General features: G+C 47.5%; 1 protein-coding gene across 1 annotated transcript in view; it reads left to right on the top strand.

Moving 5' to 3' along the window:
- Window positions 1–13,261, top strand: part of LOC122929260 (chromaffin granule amine transporter-like) — a 297,828-nt gene that overhangs the window by 52,030 nt on the left and 232,537 nt on the right. Inside the window, exon 2 of the mRNA XM_044282777.1 lies at window positions 246–378. Coding sequence (XP_044138712.1) covers window positions 267–378 — 112 coding nt within the window. The 5' untranslated portion in view covers window positions 246–266. The remainder of the gene's footprint in view (window positions 1–245; window positions 379–13,261) is intronic.

The raw sequence follows: 13,261 nt of genomic DNA, 5'->3' as shown, positions 1-13,261 counted from the left end.
GACCACGGAGCAGTGAGTAATAGCAAGAGCTTCACTCCCGCTCCGTGGTCACATGACACAAACGAATTCTTGATGCAACAAAAATTATCATTGAGGATTTTTGTGTGTCGAATTACTCAATTCAATCGAGTAATCGTTTCAGCCCTAGTGTGATACACAAAAGAACTGAAGCCAAAATTTCAATGTGCAGAAGGCCTGGTGGAGTAATTATGTGTAAGATTTACCTGTTTCTTTTTTTTTTTAAGGGTGATCCCTGTGGTGCCAGGATGGTGTGCAGCCCGTGCAGGTGGATTAAAGAGAAGAGGGGCTCCAGAGAGGTGGTCCTTGTGGTGGTCTCTGTAGCTCTATTTTTGGATTGTATGCTTTACACAGTGGTTGGTATGTCTGCCTTTTGAGATGTTACATGTTCATTAACTGCTTCCAAACCAAGCCATTGGCTGTTTTCACTATAAGGACCAAGCCACATTTTGCAAATCTGACATTATTTATGTGGTAATAACTCTGGAATGCTTTTACTTATCCAAGCGATTCAGAGATTGTTTTCTTGTGACATATTGTACTTCATGTTAGTGGTATGTATGGTCAATACGTTTCACCTTTATTTATAAAAAATTCCAAAATTTACAGACAATTTGAAAAAAATCCAAATTTCTGAAATGTTTATGATACCTCATAAAATAGTTGTTACTGTACATTTCTCACATATCTATTTTATGTTTGCATCATTTTGAAAATGCAATTTTAAGGACTTTAGAAGGCTTAGAATTGAAAAAGCAATTCTTAAAATTTTTACAAAAGTTTCCAAAACCCACTTTTTTAAGGACCAGTTCAGTTATGAAGTCACTTTGTGGGGCTGACATAGTAGAAACCACCCATAAATGACCCCATTGTAGAAACTACACCCTTCAAGTTATTCAAAACCGATTTTACAAACTTTGTTAACCCTTTATGTGTTCCACAAGAACAAAGGGAAAGGGATACAAAGGTGAAATTTAAAAATGTCACTTTTTTTTGCAGATTTTCTATTTTAATCTATTTTTACTGTAACACAGCAAGGGTTAACAACCAAAGAAAACTCAATATCTTTTACCCTGATTCTGCAGTTTACAGAAACACCCCAAACTGCTGTATGGGCGCACAGCAGGGCACAGAAGGAAAGGAGCGCCATATGGATTTTGGAGGGCAAATGTCGCTGGGATAATTTTAAGTTGCCATGTCACATTTAAAGACCCTCTGATGCACCCCTACAGTAGAAACTCCCAAAAAGTGTCCCAAAAAGTGACATCCTTTTGTAAACTATGGGATGAGGTGACAGTATTATTGGTATTATTTTGGGGCCTTATCAACAAATAGGGTAGTTATGCACTGTTGGTTGGTGCATGTCAGCTCCACTTTTATCCTTCCCCCCCTCCTTTCCCCAATACCCACGGTTTCCCTCTTACCTGGTATTCAATTATGTCATTTAAAGGGTGTTACTCTTAGTATCTCACTTTAGCCTGATAGATGGTGCCTTTATAGTAGTGATGGCGTCAGATTGCATGGAATCATGGCAGCTATATTAAAGACCTGCATAAGATCGCGTCCCATGCAAGTACTGTCCATAAGAAGACATGCTCTCTCGGTTTTCTCCCTTGCTAACATGAAGGTACCAGATAGCAGGGTGCAAGGGCTGGGTTACATTTGATTTTACTGATTGTATACTATTGTGTATCATCACACCAGTTTCTGACCTGCTTCACACTGTAACAAACTAGTGTCCCAGTTTTAATTGCTTCAAATTTTGTACAGACTCGCTTGTGTACCAATGTACAAACTTTCATTATTGCAACACTGTTTTTGAATACCATTATCTTTGTCATAAAATCAATAAAAAGATTTTGAAAAGAAAAGAACAAATAGGGTAGTGATAATGGTAGATGAGTGAATTAAAATATAACTTTTATTATACTCGTGTCTAAAATAACAGACAGGAATAAACTAGATAATCAAAAAAACATGGTATGGTTTTACCGGTATGTAGTTAGATCGATAGACACACAGTTTGCGGGCTGTTGGGGCCTTGCCAGCACAGGGGAAAGGGGGGGGGGGGGAAGATATGCTAGAAACTCTCCCTAAATTTCCCTGTCAGGTCTATTGCGCCCTAATGTCCTCTTAAATATGGAGTCATCGCCCTGACAAGGGCGGCGCTAACCAGAACCTGGCCCTATTATACAAGCTCTGTCAATCCCTATTTTGTGGGAGAAAAAAGGGAGCAGAAACAAAATATGCCCACAGCCCCAAATTAGATTAATATGCAACTAAGATGTTGTCCTGACATGTTTTGTCTTATTGATATTGCCCCAGACTCATCCGGGGACCAGGGGCTACCAAAAAAGGAGAAAGGGTGATTACCACAGTTTACCAGTCCAGTATCACCTAGTGCAACAATGGGAGAGCTGCTAACATGTCCCAGTCCTAATGGTGCATACAAGTTGGTCTGACCTGTGTGTTGTGTCTGTCAGCCACGTGGAACACCGCGCCGCCATGTAAATAGACATGGAAACTGCTCTCTCCTCCTACTTCCGGATCATCCAAGGACGTCATGTCACGGACGGTGTACAGGAAACAAGGCAAAACAACATGCATAAATGACTCGCTGGATCCAAAAGCTAAGGAACAAAAGGGAGACCCCTGCAGAAGACCTGGCACTTTCCCTGGCTGCTCAGCCTATGCAAAGATCCGGATGGTGGAGGTTTGCATATCCACGTACCTTGACTATATAACCCCTGAGCACCCTACAATAGTGAGGGGACACGACCACCAGCTCCCTACACAAGATACGGAGGGAGTCAGGGTCACCTGGGATCCAGCAAACAGAAAATAACAGATAAAAGTTCAACACTTAACTTTGTAGAAGAGAGGAGAACCAGATGAGCATGCACACACACTCCAGGAAGAAGTATAAGCCGCCCAGAAAAGCATTCTGGGGAGGAATTTAAAGGGAAGCAATTAGTCCAACACATGACAGCTGAGAGAGGCTAACGAGATGAGTAACTGAATACCACAACAAAGAAACTCAAGGGGGAGGTTCTGAAAGGCCTCTGTCAGAGCTTCTCAGCTGTCTGGTTGTGACAGTACCCCTCCCTCTACGAGTGGACTCCGGACACTCAGAACCCACCTTCTCAGGATGGGACCTATGGAAAGCCCTGATGAGACGAGAGGCCTTAATGTCCGTCACTGGGACCCACATCCTCTCCTCAGGACCATACCCCTCCCAATGAACAAGGTACTGAAGAGAACCGCGGACAAGACGAGAATCCACAATCCTAGAGACCTGAAATTCAAGATTCCCATCAACCATAATCGGAGGAGGAGGCAAAGGCGAGGGTACAATGGGTTGAACATAAGGTTTCAATAAGGACTTATGAAAAACATTATGGATCTTCCAAGTCTGAGGAAGATCAAGACGGTATGCAACAGGATTGATGACAGACAGGATTTTGTAAGGCCCAATAAACCTAGGACCCAACTTCCAGGAGGGAACCTTCAATTTGATATTCTTGGTAGACAACCACACCAGATCACCAACATTCAGGTCCGGACCAAGCACACGTCTCTTATCTGCCACACGCTTATATCTCTCACTCATGCTCTTTAGATTATCTTGAATCTTTTGCCAAATAGATGACAAAGACGAGGAGAATCTGTCCTCATCAGGTAAACCAGAAGACCCCTCTCCCGAGAAAGTCCCAAACTGCGGATGAAACCCATATGCACCAAAAAATGGTGACTTATCAGAGGACTCCTGATGACGGTTATTTAAAGCAAACTCAGCAAGGGACAAAAAAGAACACCAATCCTCTTGATTCTCCGCCACAAAACAGCGCAGATATGTCTCCAGATTCTCTGTCTGGCCATTCGACTGCGGGTGGAAAGCAGAAGAGAATGACAACCGGACCCCAAAGCGAGAACAGAAAGCCTTCCAGAATCTGGAAACAAACTGCGTGCCCCTATCAGAGACTATGTCTGAAGGAATACCGTGCAATTTGACAATGTGATCAATAAATGCCTGCGCCAGCGTCTTAGCATTGGGCAAACCAGGAAAAGGGATGAAATGCACCATTTTGCTAAAACAGTCCACCACCACCAGAATCACAGTCTTTCCCGAGGAACGAGGCAGGTCCGTTATGAAGTCCATGGACAGATGTGTCCAAGGATGGGAAGGAATGGGTAAGGGAAGGAGAGGACCTGATGGCCGTGAATGAGGGACTTTGGCACGAGCGCAAGTCTCGCAGGCTGCCACAAAACCCTCAACCGACTTACGAAGCGCAGGCCACCAGAATCTCCGAGCGATGAGATCCAGTGTGGCTCTTACCCCCGGGTGCCCAGCAAGGACCGTATCGTGGTGTTCTTTAAAAATCTTGTGTCTTAAAGCGAGAGGCACAAACAACCTCCCAGGAGGACAAAGATCAGGAGCCTCTGACTGGGCTGCCTGCACCTCTGCCTCCAATTCAGGAAAAAGAGCCGAGACCACCACACCTTCAGCCAAAATGGGACCCGGGTCTTCAAAATTCCCGCCTCCCGGAAAACAACGTGACAGGGCATCTGCCTTCACATTCTTAACTCCAGGGCGAAACGTGACAACAAAATTAAACCTAGAAAAGAACAAAGACCATCTGGCCTGTCTCGGGTTCAGACGCTTGGCTGACTCCAAGTAAGCCAGATTTTTATGGTCAGTAAATACGGTAATAGGGTGTCTGGCTCCCTCTAGCCAATGGCGCCATTCCTCAAAAGCCAACTTGATGGCCAACAATTCCCTATCTCCCACATCATAATTTCTCTCTGCGGAGGAGAGTTTTCTTGAGAAAAAGGCACACGGTCGCCAATTGGCAGGAGAGGAACCCTGAGACAAGACCGCCCCCACACCCACCTCAGAAGCATCAACCTCAACTATGAAGGGTAAAGAAACATTTAGGTTGCACCAAGATGGGAGCGGAAGCAAAACTCTCCTTGATATCAGAAAAAGCCTTACGCGCCTCTACTGACCAAGAAGAAAAATCTACCCCCTTTCTGGTCATATCAGTGAGTGGTTTAACAATAGAAGAATAATTCAAAATGAACTTCCTGTAATAATTGGCAAAGCCCAAAAAACGCATCAGCGCCTTCTGATTCTCAGGAAGCTCCCACTCAAGCACAGCGCGGACCTTCTCGGGGTCCATGCGAAAACCAGAAGCGGAGAGAAGAAACCCCAGAAATTGAATTTCTGGAACCGCAAACACACATTTTTCCAGTTTCGCATATAATTTATTCTCCCGCAGGATGAGCAAGACCTGACGTAAATGTTCCTTATGAGTTTTGAAATCGGGAGAAAAAATCAAAATGTCATCCAAATACACCAATACAAATTTTCCCATCAAATGATAAAAAATGCTGTTCACGAAATGCTGAAAAACGGCTGGGGCATTCATCAAACCAAAAGGCATAACCAAATTTTCAAAATGGCCCTCAGGGGTATTGAAGGCCGTCTTCCATTCGTCCCCTTCTCTGACCCTGACCAGGTTGTATGCCCCTCTTAGTTCCCAAAGTGCACACCTGGAAGCCATGAGTTATCGCAAATTGATTATCAATGAGATTGACCGCTGCTCCACTATCCACAAAAATCTCACAAAAAATGTTCTTGCTCTCTAGCGCCACCCTAGCCGGCAGGACAAAACGGGAACTACAAGCAAACGGAAAACCTTCAATTTCCGCCTCAACCCTGCCAATAGTAACAGACGGAACATTTTTAAAAGATTTTTTCCTCTTTGTTTCTTTAAAGAGTAGAGCGAACACCTGGATGTTCGGGTTCGAGAAGTTCGGCCGAACTTCCCGGAAATGTTCGGGTTCGGGATCCGAACCCGATCCTAACTTCGTCCCGAACCCGAACCCCATTGAAGTCAATGGGGACCCGAACTTTTCGGTACTAAAAAGGCTGTAAAACAGCACAGGAAAGGGCTAGAGGGCTGCAAAAGGCCGCAACATGTAGGTAAATCCCCTGCAAACAAATGTGGATAGGGAAATGAATTAAAATAAAAATTAAATAAATAAAAATTAACCAAAATCAATTGGAGAGAGGTCCCGTAGCAGAGAATCTGGCTTCACGTCACCCACCACTGGAACAGTCCATTCTCAGATATTTAGGCCCCGGCACCCAGGCAGAGGAGAGAGGTCCCGTAACAGAGAATCTGTCTTCATGTCAGCAGAGAATCAGTCTGCATGTCATAGCAGAGAATCAGGCTTCACGTCAGCCACCACTGCAACAGTCCATTGTCATAAATTTAGGCCCAGCACCCAGGCAGAGGAGAGAGGTCCCATAACAGACAATCTGGCTTCATGTCAGCAGAGAATCAGTCTTCATATCATAGCAGAGAATCAGGCTTCACGTCACCCACCACTGGAACAGTCCATTCTCAGATATTTAGGCCCCGGCACCCAGGCAGAGGAGAGAGGTCCCGTAACAGAGAATCTGTCTTCATGTCAGCAGAGAATCAGTCTGCATGTCATAGCAGAGAATCAGGCTTCACGTCAGCCACCACTGCAACAGTCCATTGTCAGATATTTAGGCCCAGCACCCAGGCAGAGGAGAGAGGTCCCGTAACAGACAATCTGGCTTCATGTCAGCAGAGAATCAGTCTTCATATCATAGCAGAGAATCAGGCTTCACGTCACCCACCACTGTAAGAGTCCATTTTCATAAATTTAGGCCCAGCACCCAGGCAGAGGAGAGAGGTCCCGTAACAGACAATCTGGCTTCATGTCAGCAGAGAATCAGTCTGCATGTCATAGCAGAGAATCAGTCTTCACGTCAGCCACCAATGCAACAGTCCATTGTCAGATATTTAGGCCCAGCACCCAGGCAGAGGAGAGAGGTCCCGTAACAGACAATCTGGCTTCATGTCAGCAGAGAATCAGTCTTCATATCATAGCAGAGAATCAGGCTTCACGTCAGCCACCAATGCAACAGTCCATTGTCAGATATTTAGGCCCAGCACCCAGGCAGAGGAGAGAGGTCCCGTAACAGACAATCTGGCTTCATGTCAGCAGAGAATCAGTCTTCATATCATAGCAGAGAATCAGGCTTCAAGTCAGCCACCACTGCAACAGTCCATTGTCATAAATTTAGGCCCAGCACCCAGGCAGAGGAGAGAGGTCCCGTAACAGACAATCTGGCTTCATGTCAGCAGAGAATCAGTCTTCATATAATAGCAGAGAATCAGGCTTCACGTCACCCACCACTGTAAGAGTCCATTTTCATAATTTTAGGCCCAGCACCCAGGCAGAGGAGGGAGGTCCCGTAACAGACAATCTGGCTTCATGTCAGCAGAGAATCAGTCTTCATATAATAGCAGAGAATCAGGCTTCGCGTCAGCCACCAATGCAACAGTCCATTGTCAGATATTTAGGCCCAGCATCCAGGCAGAGGAGAGAGGTCCCGTAACCGACAATCAGGCTTCACGTCAGCCAACAGTGCAACAGTCCATTGGCATATATTTACGCCCAGCACCCAGGCAGAGGAGAGAGGTCCCGTAACAGAGAATCTGGCTTCATGTCAGCAGAGAATTAGTCTGCATGTCATAGCAGAGAATCAGGCTTCACGTCACCCAACATTGGAACAGTCCATTGGCATATATTTAGGCCCCGGCACCCAGACAGAGGAGAGGTTCATTCAAATTTGGGTAGCCTCGCAATATAATGGTAAAATGAAAATAAAAATAGGATTGAATGAGGAAGTGCCCTGGAGTACAATAATATATGGTTAAGGGGAGGTAGTTAATGTCTAATCTGGACAAGGGACGGACAGGTCCTGTGGGATCCATGCCTGGTTCATTTTTATGAACGTCAGCTTGTCCACATTGGCTGTAGACAGGCGGCTGCGTTTGTCTGTAATGACACCCCCTTCCGTGCTGAATACAGGGCAGGCCAGCACCTCCAAGGCATAAAAGGCTAGCTCTGGCCACGTTGACAATTTAGAGACCCAGTAGTTGAATGGGGCCGAACCATCAGTCAGTACGTGGAGGGGTGTGCACACATACTGTTCCACCATGTTAGTGAAATGTTGCCTCCTGCTAACACGTTGCGTATCAGGTGGTGGTGCAGTTAGCTGTGGCGTGTTGACAAAAGTTTTCCACATCTCTGCCATGCTAACCCTGCCCTCAGAGGAGCTGGCCGTGACACAGCTGCCTTGGCGACCTCTTGCTCCTCCTCTGCCTTGGCCTTGGGCTTCCACTTCTTCCCCTGTGACATTTGCGAATTCTCTCAGTAGCGCATCTACCAACGTGCGCTTGTACTCGCGCATCTTCCTATCACGCTCCAGTGCAGGAAGTAAGGTGGGCACATTGTCTTTGTAGCGTGGATCCAGCAGGGTGGCAACCCAGTAGTCCGCACACGTTAAAATGTGGGCAACTCTGCTGTCGTTGCGCAGGCACTGCAGCATGTAGTCGCTCATGTGTGCCAGGCTGCCCAGAGGTAAGGACAAGCTGTCCTCTGTGGGAGGCGTATCGTCATCGTCCTGCCTTTCCCCCCAGCCACGCACCAGTGATGGACCCGAGCTGCGTTGGGTGCCACCCCGCTGTGACCATGCTTCATCCTCATCCTCCTCCACCTCCTCCTCATCCTCGTCCTCCTCGTCCTCCAGTAGTGGGCCCTGGCTGGCCACATTTGTACCTGGCCTCTGCTGTTGCCAAAATCCTCCCTCTGAGTCACTTCGAAGAGACTGGCCTGAAAGTGCTAAAAATGACCCCTCTTCCTCCTCCTCCTCCTCCTCCTCCTCCTGGGTCACCTCCTCTTCCATCATCGCCCTAAGTGTTTTCTCAAGGAGACATAGAAGTGGTATTGTAACGCTGATAACGGCGTCATCGCCACTGGCCATGTTGGTGGAGTACTCGAAACAGCGCAACAGGGCACACAGGTCTCGCATGGAGGCCCAGTCATTGGTGGTGAAGTGGTGCTGTTCTGTAGTGCGACTGACCCGTGCGTGCTGCAGCTGAAACTCCACTATGGCCTGCTGCTGCTCGCACAGTCTGTCCAGCATGTGCAAGGTGGAGTTCCACCTGGTGGGCACGTCGCATATGAGGCGGTGAGCGGGAAGGCCGAAGTTACGCTGTAGCGCAGACAGGCGAGCAGCAGCAGGATGTGAACGCCGAAAGCGCGAACAGAAGGCCCGCACTTTATGCAGCAGCTCTGACATGTCGGGGTAGTTGTGAATGAACTTCTGCACCACCAAATTTAACACATGCGCCAAGCAAGGGATGTGCGTCAAACTGGCTAGTCCCAGAGCTGCAACGAGATTTCGCCCATTATCACACACCACCAGGCCGGGCTTGAGGCTCACCGGCAGCAACCACTCGTCGGTCTGTTGTTCTATACCCCGCCACAACTCCTGTGCGGTGTGGGGCCTGTCCCCCAAACATATGAGTTTCAGAATGGCCTGCTGACGTTTACCCCGGGCTGTGCTGAAGTTGGTGGTGAAGGTGTGTGGCTGACTAGATGAGCAGGTGGAAGAAGAGGAGGAGGAAGTCGAGTAGGAGGAGGTGGCAACAGGAGGCAAAGAATGTTGCCCTGTGATCCTTGGCGGCGGAAGGACGTGCGCCAAACAGCTCTCCGCCTGGGGCCCAGCTGCCACTACATTTACCCAGTGTGCAGTTAGGGAGATATAGCGTCCCTGGCCGTGCTTACTGGTCCACGTATCTGTGGTTAGGTGGACCTTGCCACAGATGGCGTTGCGCAGTGCACACTTGATTTTATCGGATACTTGGTTGTGCAGGGAAGGCACGGCTCTCTTGGAGAAGTAGTGCCGGCTGGGAACAACATACTGTGGGACAGCAAGCGACATGAGCTGTTTGAAGCTGTCTGTGTCCACCAGCCTAAATGACAGCATTTCATAGGCCAGTAGTTTAGAAATGCTGGCATTCAGGGCCAGGGATCGAGGGTGGCTAGGTGGGAATTTACGCTTTCTCTCAAATGTTTGTGAGATGGAGAGCTGAACGCTGCCGTGTGACATGGTTGAGATGCTTGGTGTCGGAGGTGGTGGTGGTGTTGGTGGTACATCCCCTGTTTGCTGGGCGGCAGGTGCCAACGTTCCTCCAGAGGCGGAGGAAGAGGCCGAGGCGGCAGCAGCAGAAGAGGCCGAGGCGGCAGCAGCAGAAGACAGTTTCCCTGGTATGCATAAGGGTGATGTGACAGACTGATGGGGTTGGTTTTCAGGCGCCATCTGTGCGCTTTCTGCAGAAGACTGGGTGGGAGATAATGTGAACGTGCTGGATCCACTGTCGGCCACCCAATTGACTAATGCCTGTACCTGCTCAGGCCTTACCATCCTTAGAACGGCATTGGGCCCCACCATATATCGCTGTAAATTCTGGCGGCTACTGGGACCTGAGGTAGTTGGTACACTAGGACGTATGGATGTGGCAGAACGGCCACGTCCTCTCCCAGCACCAGAGGGTCCACTAACACCACCACGACCATGTCCACGTCCGCGTCCCTTACTAGATGTTTTCCTCATTGTTATCGTTCACCACAACAACAAAAATATTATTTGGCCCAATGTATTGTATTCAAATTCAGCTGAATATAAATTTGAGGCCTAGTATTTAGGCGCTGGGTGACCGGTATGGATTTACTGACAGAATTAGACTTGGAAATGCACAGTAGCGTGTGTGTGAAGTTATTCTGAATGACCCTATGTGCACCTTGAATCTTATATACCCTTTTAGGGATAGATTTCAAATAGCTCTGATATAGCAGAAACCACTAAATTATGAAATTGCTAAATTGGGAATTGTACTTCAACCCAGAACAAAAAATGTGCTTTGACGGACACTAAATATCTTGCCCAGCAACAACAGTACAGCGGTAACGACAGATTTAGCGGGATATAAATTTGAGGCCTAGTATTTAGGCGCTGGGTGACCGGTATGGATTTACTGACAGAATTAGACTTGGAAATGCACAGTAGCGTGTGTGTGAAGTTATTCTGAATGACCCTATGTGCACCTTGAATATTATATACCCTTTTAGGGATAGATTTCAAATAGCTCTGATATAGCAGAAACCACTAAATTATGAAATTGCTAAATTGGGAATTGTATTTCAACCCAGAACAAAAAATGTGCTTTGACGGACACTAAATAACTTGCCCAGCCACAACAGTACAGCGGTAACGACAGATTTAGCGGGATATAAATTTGAGGCCTAGTATTTAGGCGCTGGGTGACCGGTATGGATTTACTGACAGAATTAGACTTGGATATGGCCAAAAAATAACCACACTATTGCTGGTTAAATGCACTTGGTGTGACAGCTTGACCAACCACACTACTGAGGGTTAAATGCACTTGGTGACAGGCGCAGCTTGCCCCTGATGTAGTATATGGCCAAAAAATGAACAGACTATTGCTGGTTAAATGCACTTGGTGTGACAGCTTGACCAACCACACTACTGAGGGTTAAATGCACTTGGTGACGGGCGCAGCTTGCCCCTGATGTAGTATATGGCCAAAAAATGAACAGACTATTGCTGGTTAAATGCACTTGGTGTGACAGCTTGACCAACCACACTACTGAGGGTTAAATGCACTTGGTGACGGGCGCAGCTTGCCCCTGATGTAGTATATGGCCAAAAAATGAACAGACTATTGCTGGTTAAATGCACTTGGTGTGACAGCTTGATCAACCACACTACTGAGGGTTAAATGCACTTGGTAACGGGCGCAGCTTGCCCCTGATGTAGTATATGGCCAAAAAATAAACAGACTATTGCTGGTTAAATGCACTTGGTGTGACAGCTTCACCCTGATGTAGGCTTTAGCCAAAAAACAACCACACCATTGAGGGTTAAATGCACTTGGTCGCAGCTTGTGCTGGCGCACCACAAGACACAAAATGGCCGCCGATCACCCCAGAAAAAAGTGACTGACAAACGGTCTGGGCAGCCTAAAAACAGTGAGCAATTGAGTATCAGCAGCTCAATGACCCACAGCTGCAGATCGATCAATAATCAAGTCCTTTGGAGGAGTTAATCTGCCTAATCTCGCCCTACTGTCGCAGCCGCAACCTCTCCCTACGCTAATCAGAGCAGAGTGACGGGCGGCGCTATGTGACTCCAGCTTAAATAGAGGCTGGGTCACATGGTGCTCTGGCCAATCACAGCCATGCCAATAGTAGGCATGGCTGTGACGGCCTCTTGGGGCAAGTAGTATGACGCTTGTTGATTGGCTGCTTTGCAGCCTTTCAAAAAGCGCCAAGAAATCGTCACAAAAGCGCCAAGAAAGCGACGAACACCGAACCCGAACCCGGACTTTTACGAAAATGTCCGGGTTCGGGTCCGTGTCACGGACACCCCAAAATTCGGTACGAACCCGAACTATACAGTTCGAGTTCGCTCATCCCTATTTCTTTATTATTCCCAGAGAACTGCCTGAATCTCCTAGAGGGACAAATATTTGCCAAATGATTAATACCTCCACAACAAAAACAAACCCTCCCATGCGGGCTGAATCTTCTATTGTCAGAAGCAATCAACCCCAGCTGCATGGGCTCCTGCTCAGAAGGGGCTGACAGCGACTGAGACCCCTGCGCACAGAATGGGACCGCTGCACAGTCCTGGGACCGAGTATGACAGGAAGGAGAGATCTCTCCTCTCTCTCTAAGACGCCTGTCAATACGAACGGCCTGAGACATAGCAGAGTCCAAAGAAATAGGCCTTTCATGAAAGGGAAATGCATCTTTAAATCCCTCTGAAAGACCATGGCAAAATTGACTTCGGAGTGCAGCATCATTCCAACCAGTATCAGCTGCCCATCTCCGAAATTCTGAGCAGTATATTTCTGCGGATTGTTTACCCTGGCATAAGAGACGTAGTCTAGACTCCGCCAGAGCAATACGATCCGGATCATCATATATCTGACCCAGGGCTAAAAAGAATTCATCCACTGAACGGAGGGGCCGTGCCCCCTCCGGCAGCGAAAAAGCCCAGGACCGAGCGTTACCCCTGAGCAGCGATATAATGATCCCCACCCTCCGTTCCTCATCACCAGAGGAATGGGGAAGAAGACGAAAATTGAGTTTGCAAGCCTCTCTAAAACGCACAAAATTCTCACTACCCCCGGAAAACGTATCCGGGAGCGAGATCTTAGGCTCAGAACAAACTCCATGAACGCCAGCTGAACCGGTCACTTGAAGCTGAGAAAAAGTCCTGCGGAGATCAGCTACCTCCAATGAAAGACCCTGAAGACGTTCAGCC

This window comes from Bufo gargarizans, chromosome 2 (assembly GCF_014858855.1).
Source record: "Bufo gargarizans isolate SCDJY-AF-19 chromosome 2, ASM1485885v1, whole genome shotgun sequence".
Classification (NCBI taxonomy): domain Eukaryota; kingdom Metazoa; phylum Chordata; class Amphibia; order Anura; family Bufonidae; genus Bufo; species Bufo gargarizans.
This window is presented reverse-complemented; position numbering and strand designations above follow the sequence as displayed.